Here is a 27508-nt window from a genome sequence, read left to right as displayed (position 1 = left end):
CCATTTGAATCACGTACTGGTGTGTAGCCAATATCACCAGTAACAACATCAACCTTCTTTGTCACTCTTGTACCAGTATTGATGACTTTTCTACTTGGCAATCCAGGCTGCTTAGTCAGATAAATACACATTCAAATATAAGACATTTAGGCTTGCATTGACAATTGTAAACTTCCATTGAGAGTTGTAAACTTACATTGAGAGTTGTAAATCCATCTTCAGCTTGGTATATGCCAACACCTACCATTATTGGCCTTTTAAATGGTCTTGTTTTTCCTCCACTGGTGTCCTCATGTTCTACTGGTCTCTTCCCTCTTTCTAGGCCTCTTCCACTACAGGTTGCTTCAGAACTAGTTTGACTATGCTAAGTCATTCCTCTTCCTCTACCTAGTCCTTCATTCACATTTCTTTCTTGAGGTATTCCTCTTCCTCTACCTAGTCCTTCATTCACATTTCTTTCTTGAGGTATTCCTCTTCCTCTACCTGTTTCTGGACCTCTACCTCTACCTCTCCCTTTACCATTTACAGTCTGTACTTTGAAACCAAAATATTAAAGCATATCTATGTTGTCTAAAAATGATATAATAATTAGATATATTACCTCTGTGTTTGTAGCAGTTACATGTGATTGAGTTGGAACACCTATAGAACTTGAAACTCTTCATGTGACTCTTCCTCTACCACTTTCATTATTTGTGGTGGCATGTGAAGAGGCTCTAGGTGGTTGAGTTGAACTAGTAGCCCTTGCTCTGCCTCTTACTACTTTTCTTGTGCCTCTTCCTTTACCACTTTCAGTTGCCTGTATATTAATATATCAATACATGTACATATAACTTACATTTGAAAGTAACAAATAAAAGTACTTGTGCCTAAGAAGATGGTTCAGTTGATTGACTTGGACCAGCTTGGTTTCTTGTAGGACATCCTCTTTTATTGTGTCCTTGTGTACCACATTTTCTACAAGTCATAACAACACCTCTTTTGCTAAGTTTTTCAGTTTTTCTACTTTCATCTACCTCATTTCTTCTAACCTTACCTGGTCTTCCAGGCAACTTCTTGATCTTTGGTGGCTTTACAATTGGATTATTTGATGTTGGCCATATTTTCATGTTATTCATTGGCTGAATAAAATGGACATATGTGCTGAGGTATCCTGTTGATTCCTATTTGAAAATTATAGAATTCATTTTCTACTTCTATTAAAGTATAATCTTTTTCTCTTATATCATATTCTTCTTCTTCCTCGTATTGTTCTGGTCATAACTTTGGGTTGTATACATGACATTCTTACAGAAGCTCATTTCATTCTGTTTTAGTTATTTCTGTATTTGTATATTTGTTAAAAGCTAGACCTAATAAATACAGCGACAAGATAGAAGAAAAAATTTGTGCTTATCAAAGTGGAAAATATAAAGAAAAAGGAAATATGAGCATCTGCTTCTTGGGTAGATGTGTTGTACATCCCCCATTCTTCTGTTTTTTGGACTGATTCTGTATTTTCTTCAAGTTTTTGTTTTCCTGGATGAAGAACCTTCACCTTCACTTTTTGGCAAAGTGACAGCCATAAACGGGTTTGATGTGTCTTTACCGGCTACCGTTTGAACCGGACTAGCTGTATCTTTATTATCCGATACAGTGGATCTTTTTTTGCATTCGTTAGGGAATGCACACCCTGCTATTCAGAATTTTGTAAATCCTACTCAGTACTCCCTCTTACTCGTGTCTGGTCATGTTTATCTCATATATATCCTATTTTCCCCTTTTTTAATCAGTCCAAAAAACAGAAGAATGGGGGATGTACAACACATCTACCCAAGAAGCAGAATTAATGAACATAGAAACTAGAGAAAACCATTATGAGAATTTCATATGTAATGAAGATAAAAAATTCACTACTATTAAAGTCTTAGCCAGACTTAAAATACTAGGTGGAGTAATTTCAATATTTTTTAATTGATTTATTAATTCTTCTATTTCAGTATTTTTAGGTTGTTCTTTTATAACTTCTTTTTCTTTAATTATTTTATCTAATTTTTTATTTAATTCTGATTCTGTTGGAATATTCTTAGGTCTTTATCTATATCTATTACTTCATTTACCTCCTGGATTTGTTTATCTTCTTGCTTATTTCTTGTTAATATTCTTGATATAAAACTATTAAAAAAAAAAGGGGAAAACAGGATATATATGAGATAAACATGACCAGACACGAGTAAGAGGGAGTACTGAGTATCTTTGGGTTTAGTAGATTCAACTGATTATGTTGGAATATTCTTAGGTCTTTATCTATATCTATTACTTCATTTAACTCCTGGATTTGTTTATCTTCTTGCTTATTTACGTTTCCTTGCTATAACAACTAGCCACATAATGAATTGGTTCCAACTCCTTGTAATGAAGGGCAACAACACCATGAGGACAAGGAATGCCCCTGAGCTGCCAGGATCTGCAACTACAACTCCTACTAACAATGACCACAATATGTATAAATCCATGATGTTTAATCTCAAAACCTCTTTCTGCATTCCAAGTCAAGTTACATTGCATAGACTTTTCAATATTTTCTTGCAAAATCTTCAAAGACATAGGAGATATATCAGTGATCCAAGTGTTTGAGAACTTTCTCAAATCACCAATTCTTTTTATCATCTTCACTTTTGTCTCCTCAAGTATTGTGATTATTGTTTTATACCTTGCAGGCAGTATCCAAGCATTAAAGCTTTCTGCCATATTGTTGTCCACAACATCACATTTGCTATAGTCTTGAAAATACTTCTTGCACCATGTATTCAAGTTGTACCATAAAAGATCATCCAAACATTCTTGTTCTAATTTCTTTATTGCCTGTATATTATCTTTCATCCCAGCTTCAAATGTGGATTTAGCAATCCTCCAAAACACTTTTCTTCTTTCAACTCCTTTCCAGTTTTTACACCAATTTGCAAGAACATGTCTTGCACATTTTTTATGTTCAACCAGTGGCAATACATTTTCTACAGCAATTTCTAGTCACTAACAAACCAACATAACAGAAAAAGAATAATTAAAATGCAAAACTCAACAACAATAAAACAGTAAGATCAGAAAGATAATTACCTTTTGCATATCAGTAATGATGGATAGTTGATGCCCTTCTCCAAGGTCAAGATCATTCTTCACTAGTTCAAGAAACCATGTCCAGGTAAACTGATTCTCAACCTCAACAACTGCTCAAGCAATAGGCAGCATTTGGTTGTTTCCATCTCTACAAACTGCCACTAACAACTGGCCTTTACACACATCTTTAAGAAAACACCCATCAAAACCAATCGACCTCCTAGCACCTCCAAAAAATGCTTTCTTTAAAGCATTGAAGCAAACATAAAATCCTTCAAAAAATTTCTGGCCAGTTTCATCTTCTTCTCCAACCTTCACTACACAAGTATTACCTAGATTACTCCTTAAAATTTCATCTTTATAATAAAAAATCTTACCATACTCCACAATGTGATCACCCATGATCTCTTGTAACACTCTAGTCCTAGCTCTTCTCACTGTTGTCCTACTAACATTAATATTTAACTCCTTTCTATTAATGTCCTTCAACAACACAATGTTGATGTTTGGCTGTTGAGTTTTTCTTTCTTTGTATTTGATGGCCAAAAACTTTGAGTTGCAAAGATAGTTATGAGCTGATGTCAAACATTTATAGACAGGGTTGTATGTTTTAACAATGACACCTCCACTAGTTTTATCCTTACTTGCACACAACAACCAAGGACAAGTCTCTTTACAACATCTCACTCTAACTCTGTCAGGCCCATTCACATATTTTTCATTTTGAATGTGTTCTTGGACTGCATATCTTGTCACTGCCACTCTAAATTCTTCAATAGTTCCAAAAACCAGTCCTAATTCCCAAACAATCTTTTCAGAAGTTGCATCAAACACAACTCTATTTGGGGTTTTCTTCCTCCTAACAGGTTTATGCACTACTTGATCAACTTCTTCACCTTCTCCCCAACCTGTTTCATCATCTATTTAAAAGCTAGGAGCTTCATCACTTAGATAGTAAGGTTTATCACCTCCTAGCTTACCAACTAAGCTTTTCCTAATACCAATATTTGTCTCATCATACCCTATATCTGGACCTTTTTCATCAACATTAATGTGATCTGAATTAGTACCTCTACTTCTCCTTTGTGACCTTTTGAAATGCCTCTTGGATGCCCTTATATATATATATATACTTTTGATGGACATCATTGTCAACCTCAGTATCGTCATTAGTATCCCCTTCAGATCCTGATTCATCTTCTACTTCATCATCAGTTGGATCATTATCTATTATATGATCAGATGAAGGTGCATAGGAAGGAGGAGGCACAATATAAGGAGAGGGTGGAGGCACAATGGAAGGAGGAGGTACAGTGGAAGAAGAAGGCACAGTAGAAGGAGATGGTGGAGGCACAATAGTAGACTGGTCTTCAAATGGAGTGCTAGTCGTCATCAACACTAGCGCGCTACTACCCCCGACCACCTCAATAATCTAACATCATTCCTAATTGATACACACAATCATCATCGCTAGTCATTATCCACCATTTGTCATACAATTTTTTAAAAGTACTTTAAGCGATATACTTAATGCAAGCTCTCTCTCTATTTTTATTATTGTCTACTCTCGGAAAAAAAAACTGATGTATATATGTGGTGATGGTGATTGTCAGTAGTGATTGATTGTAAGTAATTGCTAGTTGTGATAATAAGATGATTGACAATAGTGATAATTATAGTTAAGGATGATAGTTGAGGTAATAGTAGTTACGTTGATAATGACATACGGTGGTTAGTGGTGAAATTAAATACAATTTTGCCCTTGTTGTATTCTAGGTGTTTTGATGATCCTCACAAATGCAGCAACCCGGTCCATGGCAGAAAGCTCTCGTCCAAGTTCAAAATGGTGTATAGCTGTAAAGTTGTCTTGTCAGGTTGGTTGGTGAAAAGTGCAGCGTACTTCACCAACAGACGAGGTTTTTTGTTTTAGTGGTCAAAACTCTTATTGGTGATTGATATATACAATAATAAACAAACAACATTATTCATTAAAAAAGATAAAGAGTTAGCAAGTCTTTTCAAGAACTCAAGCATCAAAGAACATTGCAAGGGACCTGGTCCTGGAAAGACTGTGTACGTGAAAAAGACAGATGTTAGAAAGCTGTCAACTCTGATATGTTTGGTGCACGTCTTTTTAGAGAAGCGTGCTCTCAGCCAATGATGTCGTCCCAAGGGGTTTATGTCCATTTGATATAGTCTCTTCTCACAAGACACAAACTCAAGATTTGGCAAACAAAGTTTAATTTGAATTTCTGAAAATTCATAAGCTTACAAAGAAGAAGTCATCTTCAAAGAAGAACACTGCTCATACTCAACAAGGGAACTGATGGAGTGATGAAGCTTTTTGTTATATTTTGAGTTTTGTATCTTATGTGCCTATATTGTAAATCTACTCCTAAGTTATAAAGGATAGTAGATCATTTGCTTGTCTAAGTTTTTAGTTTGAGTCGTATTAACTAGAGTTAGTTAGTCGAATCATCTATGTTTTAGTCAAGCCTCTTTACATCATTGTCTTGATGTTCTCTTGGGTAGAGTTGCCTAGGAGTGTCAACTATAGTTAGTTTGATGTGTGGTGCAGCAGAGTTGTTGCTCGGTTATGTTGTTATCTTTGAGATTGGAGTTGGTGGCTAGAGTTAGCCTTGTTGGGTTCTTAAAGTCTAGATCAACTAGGGTTAGATGGTTTAGTGGGCAATAGAGTTATAACTTAGTTTTCCTTTGTAGTAGAGTTGCTATAGTAAGTGGTCGGGGAAGGGATTAAAAAGTTTTAATTCCTAGGTTGCAAGAGTTTGCAATCTAAAACTTTGCTCTGTTTGAATGAAATGGAGTTTGGATTGAAATTATGTGAGTACAGGCCGTGGTTTTCACCACCCTTGAGCAAGGGGGTTCCACATAAAATCATTGTGTCTAATCTACTTTGAGTTATTTATTGTCGGCACTATTATTCTGTCTGAGGACCTGCTCCTATATATGATCATTGGTGGACGCATACATTCTAACAGCCCTGTAATTTTTGTACAAATTTTTGAACAGATATCTTAATTATCAATATTAACACTTTGATATAGATCTTAATCATTCAAATTTATTCAAACATGTAAAATTAAAACACAAAACGATTATGACTATGACCTTCATGCAAACAAATCAAATACTATAAAATATAGTACTAACTAGTATGCATCACCTATATTATTATTATTTTGTACTGCCTTATTTTGTATGCCTTTTGCTTTGATTCTTTGCTTGGATCACGATTGAAAATTCTCCAAAAAAAGAAAAGCATGAGCTACCCTATAATAAAATCAATTGTTATTGATATTTTTTTCTTGATTACTTCATTTTATATCTTTTTTATTTATCTTGTACTTTTTTCAACATAATTACGCATCCATAAACTAATGTATTTGTAGATTGACGCAAAACATGACCAACCCCCCTCCCCCAATATTTAAAAAAATTAAAATCATAATAAGAAGGTACTCCTCTGTTCCAATTAATATGATTTACTACTTTAAAATGTTCATTTTGCCCTTAATGAAATAATTTATAGCGCCACAAATTTCTATCACTCATTTTAGGTCACAAGTTTTAAAAGTTTTTTTTTTCTTAAATTTCATGTGAATCAAACTATTTTATATAAAATGGGACGGAGGGAGTATGTAAGATGCTTTTAACCTTTTTAGAAGAGGATTTCAATTGAGCAAGTACTTGTTGGTCGGCAAAGAATCTACCATTCTGTTTTTTTATAATCCAAATAATAGAATTTCACATAAATTTCAAAACAAATGCTACTTTACTATTCTCTGTTACACAGAATTTAGTTGACAGTCCATGTGTTACAAGGGGTCACGTGTCCTCTTTCCTTTTGTTATTCTCATTTTTTATTACATAAAAACATTATCTTTATTATTTCCAAAAATATCTCACTCAACATTACTTCTCCATGACACTCAAGTACATTGAATTCTCGTGATTTGTCATAGTTATAGTTATTTTACTATTTTTGTTAATATACGTATTTATGGTTATTAAATATTATTTTTGTTATAGTGTCTTTGAGTGCTAAAAATTATTTTTATTATAGTATTTTTGGATGAACACCGGATGACAAATCAATGTATGGTGAAATGGAAATCATTAGTGTTGTGTATTTTGTTTTATGCTATATATAGTATAGTCAAATTAAATTATAATGATATTTCATTATAATAATTTGATTTTTTATAGAATCGATATTTTTATGTTATATTTTATTTCTCTATAACAATATCATACCTATAATAGGAATGATATTCATTATAACAATATACTTTTTATAAAATTATTTTGTACGAAAGTCATATTCAAATATTGTGTAATAATGTTTTGTAAGAAATATATTATATATAAAATAAAATATTAAAATATTTATGACCCTCTGTCCCTAATTACTTGTTCACTTTTAAATTGACACACCTATTAAGAAAATAATGATTAACATAGTAAATTTGTCATTTTACCCTATTAGTTATGAAGTGGACGAATTAAAATTTTAAAATTTTCAAGAAGTTCTACATTTTGCAAAGTAATTAATTGAGGGTATAATATATAAAAATAAATTGTCCTTTCTTATTTGTCAAAATGGACAAGTAATTAGACACAACTAAAAAAGAAAAAGTGAACAAGTAATTAAAGACATAATGAATATTAATTAATAGCATGTTAATAGTAAATTTCAAATACAAATATCTAAAGCGAAAAAAAAATGTATATAAATAATGTCCATCAGTTAATTGGTCATAACTTTACAAAAAAATATCTATTAAAATTCGTCTTTTTTACATTCATTCTTTTTCTATTATTTCCATTAAATTGATTCACAAATACATTTTTAATATATATATATATATATCAAATCATTAGAATTTAATTCTTTATCGATATGATATAACTAGTTATGGATTTATTAGTAATGTATAAGTCTTTTCAACTTGGTGAGGAGCACAACATCCAAAAAAAATTGAATGATTTAAGTAGAATCTTATCAGTAGCGTGAAAGTGAGAGTGTCGGTGGAATAATACTGTTTGCTGCAAATTTCATGTGATATTAATAAAATAATAATTTGGTAGTAGATATTAATTACTTCCTTCGTTTTAAAAAAAATGACTTCCTTTACTCTTCAATTTGTTTTAAAAAAATGATTTTTTTCTTTTTTTGGTAACATTTTAATTTCAATTTTCCACATGACATGTTTAAGGTCACAAGATTAAAGGACAATTTAATACATTTGACATAATTTTAATTTAAATCCAGAAAATTCAAAAAAAAAAATTATTTTCTAAAACTTCGTGCTAAGTCAAATTAGACCATTCTTTTTTAAACGGAGGGAGTAATTGATAGCTGTATCCATCATTTCTTTTCTTTTCTCCAAACTACTACGTATATTTCATGTGGTTTCTATCAACGTACTCCACGTACGTACCTACCAAAAAATATATATACAATTTTATATTTTTGTGTTTTGACCCAACCCTCTCCTGTTCAATTTTCTAGTATTTTTGTTTCCCATTTTTATTGAGTATAATGCAATTTCTCATAATTTCCTAATGTTTATATAATGAGTGTACTATTGACAAGTCGATTTATCAGGTTTTACATCAACTATCGATGAGATCAGTATTTTAAAAGGCGGGGGCATGAAGCGAGGCGGTTTATACAGTACGGGGCGAGAGGTGAGCCTCGAGACACAGGGCGTAAGTCTCATAGATCTACGGGGCGTAGTCTCATGTATACTCAATTTTATAGTTTTATTACTAATAAAATAAGCAAAGGTAAACCTTTCAATGATGTTACAATTAATTTTTGTTATAAATAACCTATAATATATGAAAATTATATTATGATTTTTATTTGAGATAAGTATTAATAATCAATAATGAAGATAAAAAGTATTATCATTACTATTTGAGAAATATCATTACACCAATAATAAAAATATGGTTTAAAGCAAAAAAAAGTTCAAAAAACTAAATTAAAAACGCCCGGGCAGGGGCGGAGGCAGCATATCCGAACCCCCTCAGCGAAAAATATTACTATTTATAGATGGTTAAAATTATTTTTTAGGTGTGTATAATAGATGTCGAACCCCCTTCTACTAGTTCGTGTGTTTACTTCTCAGATTTTGAACCCCCTTATTAGAATTTCTAGCTCCGTCACTGCGCCCGGGCGTACGTTTTTACGCCCAGGACTTACATTTTTATGCTCGGGACTTACGCCTCAAATTTTAGAATTTACGCCTTATAAATCTACATCTTTAATTTACGTCCCGGAGCGTTTTTGATACGCTCCACCTCGAGACTCGCCCCAATTTTTTTTTTGAAAACACTGTATGTTGGGAAAATAATTTAAATTAGTGATTTATCAAGAAATATATGTATGAGGTCAATTGAAATTTTTAGACTAAAGTTAGATGCCAAAAGAGCTTTGAAACAAAATCCTAGTTGAAATCTTCAGGCAGTAAGCTTCCTTTTAAATGTCCCCCTCGTATTCTTAAGTTGTCATATTGATTTTTGTCGATTATATCGAGCCATAAAATGATGATAGAAAGTCGTAACTTTAGAAAAATTGTCACTTTATGAAATCAATGGATAATTTTATACTTACTTTCTAATTTATCCTTATCATTAATTATAATCATTTTCCTATTACATTTTTCAAAATATTGTACTAATTATATTCAAAGGGTGATATAGTAAAATTTCTATTTATAGTTTCTTAAGGGATGTGTCGAATTAATAGTGGACAACTATTGTTGGACAGAGGGAATATTTATATTAAAGGCTAATATTGTATTTAAGGTGGTTGAAACTAGAGGATTGATGTGCTTCTTTTCGGAGTCGTGAACAATAGTTGTCGGATTAAACGACCTGAAGTATGCCTTACTGCCTCGAGCAATCACTGCTTTTATGAGATTGTCATTACCCAAAAATGGACGTAACGACACTTATCTAATCCCACCAAGACAAGTCAGCCTCAATCCAACGAAACCAAACGAATGCGGAAAATAAAACAAGAACAAGATATAAAAGCGGAAAACTTATTCATTCTATTATAACCTCAAAATATGGTTGTCACGTGTACAAGTTAAATCACTAATACATAAAGTTTAGAAATGAAAGATAATTACAAGTCTCAATGTCTTGGTTTCTCAAATAGAATAAAGCATAAAATAAGAAATAAGAGGGCCCGTCGGGATGACAATTAGCTACCTCTCAAAAGTCCTTTGACAAGCCTCGGAAATAGGAGAGAAGAAGAGCAATCACAGGGTACTGAGCTCGAAACCTACATAAGTGTATAAGCAAGTAGTGAGTACCAACCAACACGGTACTCAGCAAGAAAACAAAAAAAAAAGGCAAACTAGCTAGAAATCGAATACTTCTTTCATTCCAACCGAACCTCCTCAAACTACAACTTGCACAGAAATCAGCCCAACCTAATAATTTCACAATACACGGTTCACAAGGTTTAAGCACACAATTCAATAGTCATAGTTCAACAACCAACATGTATCAAATATGTCAATCACAAGTAACAAGTAGATCGATCACAAATAACAAAATGCATCAAATCATGATAGTCAACTCTTGTCGGAACCATTTTCCATCAACACAAGATCGCTAGCCGACAGTATTTCCCTTCGACTTTATATCATATCACTAGCCAAAACCATTTTCATTCGGCTTAATATCACATTACTTGTCGGAACCATTTCCTTCGACACATTATCACATCACTAACCGGAACCATTTTCCTTTTGCTTTATATTACATCACTACCCGGAAACGATTTCCCTTCGGCTCCATATCATAGCTCTTGTTAGAACCATTTTCTTTCGGCATGACATCACATGTATCATCACGGTGTATAACAATCAATACAAATAAGCAGTTTCACACTATACGGAACATACAACAATTCAAGCAAGTCAAGTTCACATTAATGTCATCAAAGCATTTCATCAATCAACCAAATAGGGTCCACACCAAGGTAATTCACAAAGCATTATGATCAACACGTTGCCTTTTTATTAACTTCTTTTTTATTCGTTAAGGTTAATCAAGTGGAACAATGAGCCCATAACCTCATTCTCATTACTCCCCAACACACGCAATGAAGAGAAATACACGATTCTATTAGATTTACAAGGTTTAGAAGATCACTTGCCTTAATTCAACCAAATCAATCCAAGACTTGAGTCTTCCCCTTCCGAAAAATGTCCAAAGCCACACAATCTATTTCAATCAAGTGATCACAATAAGATACCAGAAATAACAATACTCATATCATACTCTTTGAAAATTGGTCAATTAACTCAAAAACTCAATTCTGAAAATGAGGTTTGAATACAAAAATATTTGCTTGAAAATGTTACTCAAGGCATTTGGAACTCATTGGTGAAAACCATTTCAAAAAAGGACTTCAAATCAGTTCACAATCACCATTTTAGTTTAGAACTCAAGTTCTTGAAAAACGTTATCATTTGCCAATCAAAATCTCAAGTTTTGATGTTAAAATTTATAAACGATTAATGGGAAATGAAGTTTTAAAGTTACAAAGGCTTACCCAAATGATTTAGCACAAAAAATCTCTTCAAAATCGCCTCCAAAGGTTTTACAAAGTTCAACAATAGTAAGTGTGGCTAAAACCCCAAAATTTGTAAGTCTAAAACCCCCTTTGAAATCATAAAAGCGGACCCAGATTTAAGCAGACATCGCTAAAGCGAACCACACGTTCACTTTTGCGAACCCTGCAAAAATGGACCCTCTCAAAAAAGCGAAGACTCCTTCACTTTTGCAAAGTTCGCTTAAGCAAACAAGTCTTCGCAAAAGCGAGGCCTGCAGACACCAACAAAACACAAATCATTGAATGGACCCTCGGGATTCGTTCGGAATCTCGTACACACAAATAATATATGCAATTTAACTATACTCGATGTTCCGACTCAATGGAACCATCGAAATATGAATCTGGAAATTCAAGAAATGAACATAACACCTAAAAAGGCTAAATCAAGTTCGGAACCTCTGAAAATTCAATCAAGACCTCACTTAGGCCTAAAATCATCCCTCGAATCTAACGTAACTCTCGAAATTCTGATCCAAGCCTCCGAACACCAAATGTTGACCAAAGTCAACCCAAAGGCTAAAATTTCACAAATTTTCAACTTACCTCAAATCATCAAAAAGACTCATAATTTGAAACCGACAACTTTCATAGACCAATTTTCACATTCTAGAACTGACGGAATCAACGGAATTTCATTCCAACCTTGAAACTCCAAAAGACATCGAAAACCACTTTTTAACAACGTAACTTTAGCATTTCAACTCAAAACTTACAAAATTCACAACTTTTTACTCGAAACCAACTTTCAAAACTCAATTAGAAATAAGTCAGGGTAAATATCCGGAGGGATAAAATGGTAATTTTATGAAAGTTTCAAAAAATGACCAACTGGGTCATTAAAAAGATGTTTGCTTTTTCTTGTTGTTATCAGTTATTGGTTGGTAGGGATTTTGATTTCGTTTGTTGAGTTAAACTAGTCTAGTTGTAATGACGACCTTAAAGCACTACCGATTGTCTACGATTCGTTTTTTCGATTGGTCGAGCTTCATAGCGACACATTTGAGGCTCAAGTTGAAAGGTATGTTAAAGCTTTAATTCCTGTCTTGACATAATCCTGATGACCTAAGCTTATATATTATCGTTATTTGACTTATATCCTTATCTTATTGAGTTGACTACCATATCATGAAATAGTGTCTATCAGTAACACTCTTTTTCTAACTTAGCGGTGTAGAAAAATATGTTATGATTGCGTTTAGGTCACTATGATTACTTGTTATAGTTATGATGTTTCTATCGTATGGTTACCGCCTATGGGCTTGTTCTGGCCTCATTAGACCCATAAAAATTTGGATACACCAGGCCTATGGGTCGGGCTGATTGAGCGTACGAACCAGACAACAACATTGAACTTACGGATAGAACAATTTATACGTATGAGGTAATTATTATATTGTACCATTGAGCATGAGAGATGTATTGATTCACGATGCCTGAAAATTTAAACAACTCAGTTCAGATGATTACTAGGGTCCAAGTAAGAGGGTTATTGTTGATAGTTCTGGACTATTACCATTATGTTAAATCCCTCCAAGGCAATTCTCATTATATCCGATCACCCAATGAAAATTGATTATCTACAGCAAGTTGTTTAAACCCGAATTCACGGTACAACAACAAAAAAAAAAAAAAAAAAAAAAAAAAATATTGTACCAACAGGGTTTCTAGAGGCTAGTTGCAAATTGCTCAGATGATCTTCAGATTTGACACAAATGATCCTCAGCAAGAATAAGTAGAGCCATATTTGGCATATGAATTAGTCACAATGACACTACTGGCACATTTACATAAGACTTGGAACAATATGTCAAAAATGAGTTTTCTTACAGTTCCTTTTCCATCAATAAGCTAATAGAATCATTTCAGCGAAGAACAGAAAAACAGATCATCTTTTGTTAATTCAGACTCGGAACAATTACCTTCAACTGATGATGGTTTACAAAACATGTCTGATATCAGCGATAATTCCTGAAGAGTGAACCTTTTTTTGTTCTTCTCCGATCTTCTTGCCTTCAATATCAACATGTAAAATCCATCAAACTATAAGCAGACATCATAAGTATACGATAGATACACAGAGAAACACCTCCATATGCTATGATGGATGACAAACAACTGCATTACATGATAAATCACTATCCACAACCCACATAGCAAACTCTTCAAGTCGTTTTTGTATCCGTTCTGAACCCATCTCAGGTGACCAAAAGGCAAACTTCTTTTCATTCCTTGAAGAGGTTTGGTTAGCATCCATAAAACTGATGTTCAAACTAAAATCAGTTTCATCAACCCTGTTAAAAGTAGTTTTCTTTTGTTCCAATAACTTCTCAACTAGATTTACAAAATTTCCCTCTGTGGCAATTGAACCTCTAGTCTTCAAAGTGGCAACCAAGGCAACAACTTTGTTCAAAACATTGTCGACCCAAAATTTTAAAGCAGAAGCTGAATTTCGTATGAAGACAAGTTTAAAGTTCTTCCCCAAAAGAAAGTCATTAGCCGGATCATACGAATCAAGAAATGAATCACTGCTGAGAGGAATCACATCACTATCCACAACCCATGTGTTGTATTTAAGTTCCAAGGACTTTCTAACTACGTGGGCCTTCACAACAATCTCTTTGCCCAATTTTTCATGTGATTTGTCAAAGTTAATCGAGTTTTGTAGCCTAATACTGTCAAAAAATTGGTCTGTGTCAATCACGGGATAACCCCTTCTTGCAAGATCAAGTAGGAAATTGGACTTTGGACCCAATAAGACATAGTTTTGGATATTCAATCTTTCAAAGTGGCAGAGAAGATTCCTAATAATTGACTCTGACACCTGTTGTAGGTTTACAAATAGTATAGTCCTCGATTTCTGAACTGAGTGAAAAACAGACGCTAGATCATCTGAACTGTGTACAATTCTACCAGGAGAAACTTCCTTGAAACAGAAATCGTACCACTTCAGACTGTGCAAAGATTGCATCTTCAAAAGGTTAATATCAAAAGACTTCTCATCCACTAAATAAGAATCTGGCCCAGCCGATTTCCCATAGTTAACACCAGCATCGCGATGAGACACACTAAAAGCTCGCTCATGCAAAAGATTGGTGTAAATATTAAAGTAACCACGGGCATGGATGAATTTAATGAACCAAGGTGTCCAGATTCTTTCCCCCATCTTTTTGTACCATCCTGTTGTCACCTACAAGCAAATAACATTTTACAGCAAGAGTAATAGTTAATTTTAATAGGTTTGTCAATATCTTCACTAAAAAATGCAACGAGAAGAGCAAATTCAGGCAGTACACTACCATCCCATCAAGAAATGGCTTCAATCCCTTGGCCTTGTGTGTGTCATACCATATGCGGAATTCTTTCCAAGGTTTTGGAAACAGAAGCTGACCCCAGGTGCCAACCAACTGGTACAAGAAAAGTTGAGTTCCATCATCGATCTGCATTTTGTTTCCATGCTTACCTGTTTGGCAAAACTACATTATATCATACAGATATGAGTAGCACATGAATGTTAAAGATTGTTATAGAGGATATTAAGAATGATAAAATTTCTAGAGCATAAAAGTACTCCAATATCCAACCAACACATACACCTGCAAAAAACAATGATGGGCATGTATTCCTCAGTGAAAAAAAAAGTAACCTAAAGTAGGTTTTAGGGTATTCTAAATTTTATGAAGCATACAGGATGGCTCATGGAAATTTACACTTTTCAGGGAGGACCCCCATACACCAAAATGTGGAATATTAAGAGTGTTGAAGAGCTAGTCTATGAAGTTTTATCATATCTACAATTTCAAATACCAAATTGGAAAAGCATGACACACATTTATTTTAAGTTCTCAACATGAATGTTTCAACAATGTAATAACAGACACATTTAAAAATGTTATGGACATAGAAGCACATTAACAACGCTAGGTGGGTAGCACAAAAGGCTATAAGGTTGATTTGTACTTTGATGATTATAATTACAATGAGCCAAAATATCTCAAAACAGAGTGTTACAAAGAAGATGATAACTAGCTCAAGGGCCACAAATCTTGTTCTGATAATTAAGGGCATCGATAGTTAAGTTTTCTCCAAATAGAAAAAAACAAGAAGGAACAAATAGTCTAGATAACATTTTGGACGTCAGCACTCTTCCTCTATAAATTATCTTTGAACATATGAGATATGCCTTAGGAACCCCGACCACAGGAAGACCGAATTCATGTGCAACTAATTTAATTGGACCGGTCATAAACACATGAAGTAGATAGGAGTACTCATACTCAAGGATTGAAAGCTCTCACAGCATCAAGGCAAAGAATAACTCCTATTGGAAGAAGAGCGTTTATAATCAAAGCTAGAGGAGTGGAAGGAAATTAAATAGCAACAGCCGCTACTTCTGTCTACGTCTATCTTCTCCTATTGATTAAGCATTGAAAGGGATGTTAGAAAGTGAGTTTTAAAGTATGAACTTCCACAGATAGAACCGTGGATAACACTGGTCGCCTGGTCCTGATTGATTGTTTTGAAGCAAAGGGCTGTGGCCTACTAATGAGTACATATATACAGTCTTCGTGTTAGAAAAAGAATTAAAAGGGATATGTGCAAAGTCTACAATCAATACCGGGGAATTGGCCAGGTATTATTTTGCTCTCATAGTTTTACCTATTTCTACGTAATTATTCATCTTCCACTACCAGAGGCCTCCAAAAAGGTGTTCATATGCATTGCACTCTTCATGTCTTAGTTCACCGTCGTTCAGAATATGTTAGATAGTTGATCATTCTCGACTGTCTCCGATCTGGTAGGTCGGTCACCTCTAGCCGAACTATGGAGCTAAGTTTACACTGCCACGTCGAGCCTCTCTTTTGAAAGAGAGATACCGGCTTCCACCAGAGGGAAAGATCACTTTCGCCGTGTATCAGAGCAGTGTTAAAAAGCAGTGTTAAAAGGAGTTAATTCTTCAACTATGTTCTTTCTTCATTCATTTTATCTCTTTTTAATAGTGAATGCCAAAATAGTCTTTAATTTGTTATACTTTCCCGAGGATGTCCTTTCTTATATTAAATTGAAGAGATCCCCTGGAAAGAAGGTCGTGAAAGTTACATTCAGAAAGAAGGTTGTGAAAGTTTCATTCAGAAAGAGTTCGAAATTAAGGCCTTGAAAGTTTCATTTGAAAAGAATTCATTAGACACAATTCCAGATATGTGTCAGTATTAAGGGAAAGGTATATTTTATACAACATTTCACTTTCTGCATGAGTAATCCATAAAAATCAAGGATTATATTTGATACCATAAGAAAGCATCCAATACAAAATTATGTCTCAATGCAAACCAATGAGTAGCTGTCAACAATCCACTTTGCCTTCTTCCTCAGTTATGATATATACAATTAACATTACTTTGCCCATTCACATAGATCAATATCTCAAAACCATAATCTTATCCAAGGAAAATGAAAATCTCAAAATCATGGGGAGATTGTTGTGTCCAAGAGAGATTAGAGATAGACAAATGAATGAACTCCTACAGTTGTATCAATCCCCAGTTTCTTCTCTACGGCAATTTAGACAAAACATGACATACTATCATACTAAACACCAATAACAGAAAGAAAGAATTTCACCGAAGAAGAAGTTGTGGTACATAATTACATGTGATAAGTACTTACGATTAAGAAGATAATAGCTGCAGACAACCCAATTTCATTACTTTCCACAAAGAGAAGTTCATTTATCCAAGAACAACTTACATCAGAAAGATTTATTTCACTACCATGGATCCTCAATGAATCTTACCTCAGAGTACTTTTGGCTAAGACCCAAATATATTACTTATTCCTTGGGAAGGGTGATAGAGGTCTTTGTAAGGATTGCAAGGTTAATCTCGAGTGAGAATCTTACAACCCAACTGTGAGAAATATATACGAAAAATATTATTGAATTGTGTATCTAAATAGTTACATTGAGACCCTATTTATAGACACTACATTGGAATCCTTTTCCAACTAGGATTCCTATTCTTATTCCTATTCCTATTCCTATTCTTATTTCTATTCTAAGTAGGAAATACTTATTTCTATTCTAACACTCCCCCTCAAGCTGGTGCATACAAATCATATGTACCTAGCTTGTTACAGATGTAATTAATACGAGGACATGTGAGGGACTTGGTGAAGATATCTGCAAGCTGATCATTTGACTTCACAAATTTCGTAACAATATCTCCCGAGAGTATCTTTTCTCTGACAAAGTGACAGTCAATCTCAATGTGCTTAGTCCTTTCATGAAACACTGGATTTGATGCGATATGAAGAGCCGCTTGATTATCACACACAAGTTCCATCTTATCAACTTTGCCAAATTTTAGTTCTCCCAGCAACTGTTTGATCCAAACTAGCTCACAAGTTGCTGTCGCCATTGCTCGATATTCTGATTCTGCACTAGATCGAGCAACCACATTCTGTTTCTTGCTCTTCCACGACACCAAATTACCTCCTACTAAAACACAATATCCGGATGTCGAACGTCTGTCAGAGGGTGATCCTGCCCAATCAGCGTCTGTATATCCAATGATATGCTCATGGCCTTGATCCTCAAAGAGTAGTCCTTTACCGGGAGCTGACTTTATATATCGCAAAATACGAACAACTGCTTCCCAATGACTATCACAAGGGGAAGTCATAAACTGACTTACAACACTCACAGGAAAAGAGATGTCAGGTCTAGTCACTGTGAGATAATTCAACTTTCCAACAAGTCGTCTATACCTTTCAGGATTACTAAGTGGCTCCCCCTGTCCTGGAAGAAGTTTAACATTCGGATCCATAGGAGTGTCAACAGGTCTACATCCCATCATCCCTGTCTCCTCAAGAATGTCTAAGGCATACTTGCGCTGAGAAATAACAATACCTGATCTAGACTGAGCAACCTCAATACCTAGAAAATACTTCAATCTGCCAAGGTCTTTAGTTTGGAAGTGCTTAAAGAGATGTTGCTTCAAATCGGTGATACCATCTTGATCATTACCGGTGATAACAATATCATCAACGTAAACAACCAAATAGATACATCGACTTGGTGCAGAATGCCGATAAAACACAGAGTGATCAGCTCCACTACGAGTCATGCCAAACTCCTGAATTACTGTGCTGAACTTCCCGAACCAAGCTCGAGGAGACTGTTTTAGACCATAGAGTGACCTGCGCAATCGACATACAAGGCTACTAGACTCCCCCTGAGCAACAAAACCAGGTGGTTGCTCCATATAGACTTCTTCCTCAAGATCACCATGCAGAAAAGCATTCTTAATGTCCAACTGATGAAGAGGCCAATGACGAACGGCAGCCATAGATAGAAAAAGACGAACAGATGCAATTTTAGCCACAGGAGCGAAAGTGTCACTATAATCTAGCCCAAATATCTGAGTATACCCTTTGGCAACAAGGCGAGCCTTAAGTCGATCAACCTGACCGTCTGGACCAATTTTGACTGCATAAACCCAACGACAACCAACAGTAGATTTACCTGCAGGAAGGGAGACAAGCTCCCAAGTACCACTCTTATGTAAAGCAGACATCTCATCAACCATAGCCTGCCTCCATCCAGAATGAGAAAGTGCTTCACCTGTAGTCTTAGGAATGGAAATAGAGGACAAAGACGACACAAATGCATAATGGGGTGATGATAGACGATGATAACTTAAGAAGGTATAATGTGGGTTAGTATTTCGAGTGGATCGTATACCTTTTTGAAGTGCAAGCGGTTGGCTAGGAGGAGGCAAGTCCGCAGTAGGAGCAGGGTCTGGCGCATGACATGAATCATCTGGGACTAGGGTTGGACGTGGACGGCGATGATAAGTTAGTAGTGGTGGCACTACAACTGGAGATGTAGAAGTAACCGTAGATTCCACAAAGGTTGGCACAGGTAAAACCTGAGGTATGGGTAAGACCATAGAGACATCAGGATGATCAGAAGATGTATAGTAAGGCTGAGACTCAAAAAATGTAACATCAGCAGACATAAGGTATCGATGAAGATCATGTGAATAACAACGATACCCTTTTTGGACTCGAGAGTAACCAAGAAAGACACATTTGAGGGCACGAGGAGCTAATTTATCTTTTCCTGGGGCTAAGTTATGAACGAAGCATGTGCTCCCAAAGACACGAGGAGGGATAGGATAGAGATGTGACTGAGGAAACAGTATGGAATGGGGAACCTGATTCTGAATAGAAGAAGAGGGCATTCTATTTATCAAATAACAAGACGTAAGAACTGCATCTCCCCAAAAACGCAATGGAACATTGGATTCAAGGAGAAGAGTACGAGCGGTCTCAATAAGATGCCGATTTTTTCTTTCAGCTACACCATTTTGTTGAGGGGTGTATGGACAAGTAGTCTGGTGAATAATGCCTTGGTGAGTCATAAACTCCCGAAATTGGGAGGATAAGTATTCTAAGGCATTATCACTACGAAAAGTACGAATAGAAACACCAAACTGATTTTGTATTTCAGCAAAGAAACTTTTGAAAATAGAAAATAACTCAGAACGATCTTTCATTAAGAAAACCCAAGTACATTTTGAATAATCATCAATGAAACTAACAAAATAACGAAATCCTAAGGTGGAACTGACTCTACTAGGACCCCAAATATCAGAATGAACTAATGAAAAAATAGACTCTGAACGACCCTCAGTACTACGAGAAAACGTAGCACGAGTGTGTTTCCCAAGTTGACACGACTCACAATCTAATGTGGATAAACTAGACAAACTAGGCACCATCTTTTGCAGTTTGGATAGACTCGGATGTCCCAAACGTTTGTGAATTAAATCTGGGGAATCTGTAATGGAGCATGCTGCTAAGGAATTTGAAGAGGTAAGATAGTAAAGGCCTTGTGATTCATGTCCTGTTCCAATCATCTGTCCCGTACTGCGGTCCTGCATGAGAAAAAAATCATCGAAAAAAGTTATGCTACAATGTAGGGCTTTCGTCAAACGACTAACAGATGCTAGATTAAAAGGAGAACCAGGGACATAAAGAACAGAGTCTAGGGTGACAGAAGATAGGGGTTTGGCTTTTCCAACCCCTTTTGGTTTGGTTTGGATCCCATTGGCTAAAGTAATAGCTGGAAGAGATTGTGAATAAACAATATCGGATAAAAGTGATTTATTACCAGAGATATGATCAGAAGCCCCAGAGTCCATGACCCATGTTCCAAGAGTACTAGATTGCGACACACAAGCAAAAGAATTACTCGCAACAGAGACATCAGGTTGTGCAACCGAAACTACTTGTGGAGACGTTTGCTTATTTGCACGATACTGAAGGAACTCATCATATTCTGTCTGAGCAATATGAGCATTATTGGATGGTTGATTAGGTTGAGCACCATATGCTACTGGTGGAGATGTCTGTTTACTTGCGCGATTTCGAAGGAACTCATTATATTCCTTTAGAACAATAGGATCATAACTGGGTGGTGGACCATGCAAAATATAACATATATCACGAGTGTGTCCAGGCTTATGACAATGACTACACTTGGATCGAGGTTTCCCAAAACGCCCTCCTCCTCGCCGATTCTCCATAGATTGATATGTACGCTTTTCAAAGGTTTGAGATGCAAGAATAGATGAGTCAACAGTGGGTGATGAAACTACCTTGTGACTGGGAGGTGCCGCAAGACGAAGGAGACGAGAGAATAATTCATCGATTGTAGGAACTGTAGGGCTAGCTAAAATCTGATCACGTACAGAATCATGATCAGGAGGAAGTCCAGCAAGAGTAAGAACTAGAAACAATGTTTGTCTGTGTTCTTGTTGTTTTTCCACATTCGTAGTAACTGGCATTAATGTGTCAAATTCCTCCATGACTACCTGTACCTGTCCTAAGTAAGTAGACATATCGGATTCTTGTTTCTTTAAGTTGGTCAATCGAGATATCACATCATAGAATCGAGATATGTCATTAGTGTATAAAGCACGAGCCTTTTCCCAAACTGTATAACACGTCTGGAATGGGCGAAACAAGGGCATCAACTTGAAATCAATAGAACGCCATAGGAGACTACATAATTGAGCATCTACTTTCTCCCATTGTGCTTTGGCTTTTGCATCTTCCTCACTAGTCTTTGCCTTTACATCTACCTCATAAGCCTTGTTCGTTAAGTGATCTTGGACACCTTGACCCTTGCACCACAACTCAACCGAGGAAGCCCAAGATAAATAGTTTGAACTTCCCAATAAAAGTTTTGAAGTGATTATAGGGCTAGAACTTCCAATCCCCATATTTTTGGAACCAAAAACATCACACCCAAAAGACATTATGCTAAATTTGTCTCGGAAAATTCAAATCTCGAAGAAAAGTCGCCGGAAACTGCCTGGAAATAGCTGGAACTCTAATTCCGGCGATCGGATCTGGTCAAAAACAGTATGGGCCTGGTCGGATTGGCTGGACGACCCCAACTGTCAAAAAAATCTCAAAAAAATATGATCAGAAAAGCCCTCACGCGCCGGCGCGTGAGACAGATCTCGCCGGAAACTGCCACCTCCGATAGGCGCGTGAGAGCGCGTGGGGTGGTGTTTTCCGGTGGTTTTGGCTGGGGTTTGGTCGCGGGGGCTTTCCGAGCCTCGTGGTGGTGTTGGTTTTCGCACAACACCCACAGAAAGAAAAAAGTATAACAAAATCAGACCCAACAGTCACCGGAAATTGACATAGACATACGGTGACTTGTTTGTTCTCACCAATGCTCTGATACCATGTGAGAAATATATACGAAAAATATTATTGAATTGTGTATCTAAATAGTTACATTGAGACCCTATTTATAGACACTACATTGGAATCCTTTTCCAACTAGGATTCCTATTCTTATTCCTATTCCTATTCCTATTCTTATTTCTATTCTAAGTAGGAAATACTTATTTCTATTCTAACACCAACAAAAGCTCTTGGCAATGGATTTGGAGATTAAGCTGAAGAGGAAGAAGAAGGTTGGGTGCGGTCGACCAAGGATCAAATGAGGTGGCTTGACGGCTGCCAACAATCTGGAGTTGGGGGAGATGGAGGCTTGGGGATGTAGTGGAGATGCAAGTGATATGTGGGATAGAGCGGCTAGTTGCATTAGCGAGGCAACAGGAGAGGTGTTGAGGGTCTCGAGGTGATCGAGGGGATTGGTAGTGGAATGGAGAAGTTCAAGGGAAAGTCGAAGCAAAGAAAGTTGCTTACGTGCAATTGGTGGAGAGCAAGGACGAGGAGGTAAAAAAGATGTGAACAGGGAAAGGTATAAGATGGCGAGGAAGGAGGCGAAGTTAGCGCTGACAGCGGCAAAAAGGGCAGTCTTTCAACGTTTGTATGTGAATTAGGTGACAAAGGAGGGGATAAGAAGTTGTACAGGCTAGCCAAGGTGAGAGAGGGGAAGGCTCAAGACTTGGACCAAGTGAAATGCATCAAGGACGAGGAAGACAAGGCATTGGTTGAGGAGGCACTCATAAGGTGGAGATGGCAAACTTATTTCCATAAACTCTTGAATGGGGGGGGGGGACATTATGCTAAGTGATCTGGAGCATTCTGCGAGTCGTTGCGATTATGGGTATTGTAGGAGCATAAAAGTTGAGGAGGTTAAAGTTGTTATTTATACGATGTGCAGGGGTAGGGTGATTGGGCAAGATCAGATCTTGATGGAATTTTGGAAGAACATAAACAGAGTGGGTTTGGAGTTGTCGACCGAGTTGTTTAACGTCATTTTTAAAACAACAAAAATGTCTGAAGAATGGAGGTGGAGTACAATGATTCCATTGTACAAGAACAAGGATGATATTCAAAATTGCAACAACTATAGGGGAATCAAGTTGTTGAGCCACACTATGAAGTGTGGGAGAGAGTGGTGGAGTTAAGGGTAAGGTATGGTGGGACTATTCTTGAGAACCAGCATGGTCTCATGCCGGGGTATTCTACTACCGAAGCCATTCATCTCGTGAGGAGACTAGTGGAGCAATATCGGGAGAGGAAGAGGGACTTATGTATGGTGTTCTTTGACTTAGAAAAGATATATGATAAAGTGCCTGGGGAGGTCCCAAGGAGATGCTCGAAGGCTAGAGGTGTTCTGATGGCTTACACTAGGGAAATTAAGGACATGTACGATAGAACTAAGACACGAGTAACAATAGTGCGAGGAGACTCAAAGCCCTTCCCAATCGTGATGGGATTGCACCCGAATTGGCTCTTAGTCCATTTCTTTTTGCCTTGGTGATGGATAAACTGACACGACATATCCAAGGTGAGGTACCATGGTGTATGTTATATGTAGACCACATAGTACTGATTGATGAGATTCGTGATAGAGTTAACACTAAGGGTGTATTCGGTATGAAGGAAAATATTTTCAAAGAAAATAAGTGGAACCCTTACTTATTTTCTTGTGTTCGTTACATAAACAAAAATATTATCCTAAAAGTATTTGTATATAATCTAAGCAAATATTATGAGAGGTGGGTGGTGAGGGTGTGGGGTGGTAAGGGTGAAGATGAGGTATGTCGAAGGTTAGGGAGAATGTTATCCCTACTTCTACTAGGAAGTCATTTTCCTCATTTTTAAGGAACTGATTTTCCTAGAGAATATTTTTCAGATATTTTGACCAACCAAACATGAGAAAATTAAAAAACATTTTCCAAAAATATTTCCCTCCATACCGAACACACCCTAAGTTGGAGATTGGAGACAAACTTAGTCTAAAGGGTTCAAGTTGATGGAATACCTGGAGTCCTCTGATGTGTCGCAAAAAAGGCATGGAAGTGAGACATGATACACTCCAAAGAGGAACATTTTCAAGTATCTTGGGTCTTTAATTTAGGGCAATGCGGAGATCGATGATGACAACACACATATTAGTGTAGGGTGGATGAAATGGAGGCTCGCCTCTGGAGTCCATACCACCAAAACTTAAAGGAAAGTTCTACAGAATAGTGGTTAGGTCGACTATGTTGTATGGAATAGAGTGTTGACCAATTAAGAACTCTCATGTCCAAAATATGAAAGTGGCGGACATGAGGATGTTGAGTTGAATGTGTGGTCATACTTAGGAGAGATAAGATTAAGAATGAAGATATCTAGAACAAGGTGGGAGTGACCTCTGTGGTGGACAAGATGAGGTAAGTGAGACTTAGATAGTTCGGGCATGTGAAGAGAAAGTGCACAGAGGTCCTAGTGAGGAGGTGTGAGAGGTTGTCCACAGTGAGATTTAGGAGAGATAGAGGTAGGCCAAAGAAGTAATGGAGAGAGGTGATTAAACGAGACATGGCGCAACTTTGGATTTTCGAGGACATGACCTTAGATAGGAGGTTATGAAGGTCGCAAATTAGGGTAGAAGGTTAGTAGGTAGTTGAGCGTTGTCTCTTTTCTAGCAGGGATAGGTTGGTGCATTGTGTTTGTTTTCGTGTTTATACCAGTAGTAGTAGCATTTCTCTCGTAGTTGCTTGTCTTACAACTTTTGTCACTCCTTATTTATTGTGCTTAAGTTATTGCATTGGTTGGTTATGGTTATTGCTCCTCTTTTGAATGTTATGTTATGTTTTCCCTACTATATTTTGCCCTTTTTTCTTCTATATTTTTCTTTTAGTTGCTCTGATCTCTATTACTCAAGCCGGGAGTCTTCCGAAAATAGTAGGTTGAGGTAAGGTTTGCATACACTCTACCCTCCCCCCAGACCCCCTTTTGGGACTACACAAGGTTTGCTATTGTTGTTGTTGTATCCTCAGATGATCCCTCCAAACATACCTGATAACAGATTGCTTACATTCATTGAACACGAACCAATTTGCACTTTTCTTCTTAACCTAAAACATAATTCGCTAGGAGCATACATCAAGATACTTACAACTTTGATTATAACATCACAATGCTAAGTATAACTCGAAACTAAGAAAAAATGATTAGATATAATGACAGAACTATAAAAATATAGATTGCTAAGTTCACGATTCTTTTATCTGGAATGACAAAATGCAATTGCAATTTCATTATGAATCAGCGATTATTCGCAAAAAATCATACCTAGCAAGCACTACATTAGACCAATAAAACACCTAGTGGACTAACAATATGGCTGAACAATAAAAGGAAAAAAGAAAAATGAGCTAGACAAAACTAAAAACAACCTAGCATTGTTGCAGTCGTCTGAAAAAACTTAAGGACGGAAGGAACGGTTTGTGTACCTACATCTAATCAAAGCATAGCTACTTAACTACCAGAAGTGCACAGATATATAATTACAGCATACTCAAATACAGATTACCATAAAGAAATCATTTCTTCTACAAAAGTTAAACAACACTAATATCCTTGAAAGAAATAGCAATGAAAAGAAACTAAGTACCTGGTACAAACCTAGGCCTCTGCAAGGAAGCCCCATAAATCATAGGACTAAAGTTGGATTCATTATAATAATAATTGTCAATCAAACTCTTCAAGAACCGAAAATAAAGAGGTGACAACTCAAGATCATCCTCCACAACAAAGGCAAACTCATCATCAGAGCTAGGCCACCAAGCCTCTAACCACTGAGCCTGAAGTCCAGCATTAGAAGCCCTATAATGAACCAACTTTTCCCCATATTTCCATGAAAACCCATCAACAAAATCAAGAATTCTTTTCGAAAGATTCAATTTTTGGTCGATTTCCACATACCCATTTGGGGAATCTTGAAAGTGATCAATGTAGATATGGAGATGAACAACATGGTTATCATAATGTGCTTTGGAAAGTGAATTGAGACACCTAGAGAGGGACTCAAGACGGTTAAAGGTGAGAACTTTGATTAGAAAAGTGAAGTTTTGATGGGTTTGAGGGGTGTTTGGGTTAAAGGAGAAAGATTTGGTGGAATTCAAGTTTGTAGGATGGTAAGAGAAGAGGAAAAGAGCAGAAAGAGAGAGGAGAATGAAAAGAGGGATGAAATTTTTCAGGGTTTTCTTAGGTTGTGCCATATGATTGTTCACTCTTCAGTTATGTCATCTTTTGCTCTTTTTTTGAGGTTTTCTTGGAATACTAATAGAGCAACTTCCATGTTTGGATCTCAATAGAAAGGGAGAAGAAGAGTGTGAATGTTGAAATCTTACATTGGCCCCAAGATTCTCTCATAATTACAATCATACTCCCTTGAGTATATTTTTTTTAGCGGACTGTTATCCCACTCTCAATATGGGATAAAAACAATATTACAATCTCGAAATAAGTTATTTTGTGAATTTACTTCATTTATTGCTAATTACTTGTTCAATTTTTCTTTTTTACTTGTTCATTTTGATAAGGATAAAAAAAAATTACCTATTATATCCTCAATTAATTACTTTGAAAAAGTTAGAACTTCTTGAAAATCTTAAATTTTTAATTCATCCATTCATAATTAATAAGGGTAAAATGGTAAACTTACTATGACAATCATTATTTTCTTAATAGGTGTGTCAAATTCAAAAATGGATAAGTAAATAGGGATCGAGGGAGTATGAGATAAACTCGTTTTTAAAGCAATCTCAATACTATTTATCTTTTGTTCTTTGTACCAAATGAGCTCTAAGGGATAATTTCAGTCACCTCGCACTCTCTAGACTTAGTTTTATAACATTCACCTTTATTGTGGCTTACAATATTATATGTACCTTTGTACTTTTGATTCTTTCTTAATAAAAATATGGTTGAATTAATTTGTCCATTAGCGCCCAATCTAACACCTTTGATCTATCAATATGGATTGTG

At 36.0% G+C, this 27508-nt stretch overlaps 1 protein-coding gene across 1 annotated transcript; it reads right to left on the bottom strand.

The window, feature by feature from the left end:
- Nucleotides 1-13762: 13762 nt before the first annotated feature.
- On the bottom strand, nt 13763-26809 carry LOC125837893 (uncharacterized). Its single transcript, XM_049516965.1, has 3 exons — nt 26133-26809; nt 15058-15221; nt 13763-14948 (listed from the first exon to the last, which is right to left on the bottom strand). Exons 1-3 carry the CDS (start codon nt 26737-26739, stop codon nt 13857-13859), a joined length of 1863 nt encoding a protein of 620 aa, XP_049372922.1. The 5' UTR covers nt 26740-26809; the 3' UTR covers nt 13763-13856.
- Between the last annotated feature and the right edge of the window lie 699 nt (nt 26810-27508).

The sequence above is a fragment of the Solanum verrucosum genome, unplaced genomic scaffold (assembly GCF_900185275.1).
Source record: "Solanum verrucosum unplaced genomic scaffold, falcon-dt-bn FXZP01000262.1, whole genome shotgun sequence".
NCBI classification, from domain to species: domain Eukaryota; kingdom Viridiplantae; phylum Streptophyta; class Magnoliopsida; order Solanales; family Solanaceae; genus Solanum; species Solanum verrucosum.
The sequence above is the reverse complement of the archived record's forward strand: the minus strand, read 5'-3'. Positions and strand labels throughout refer to the sequence as shown.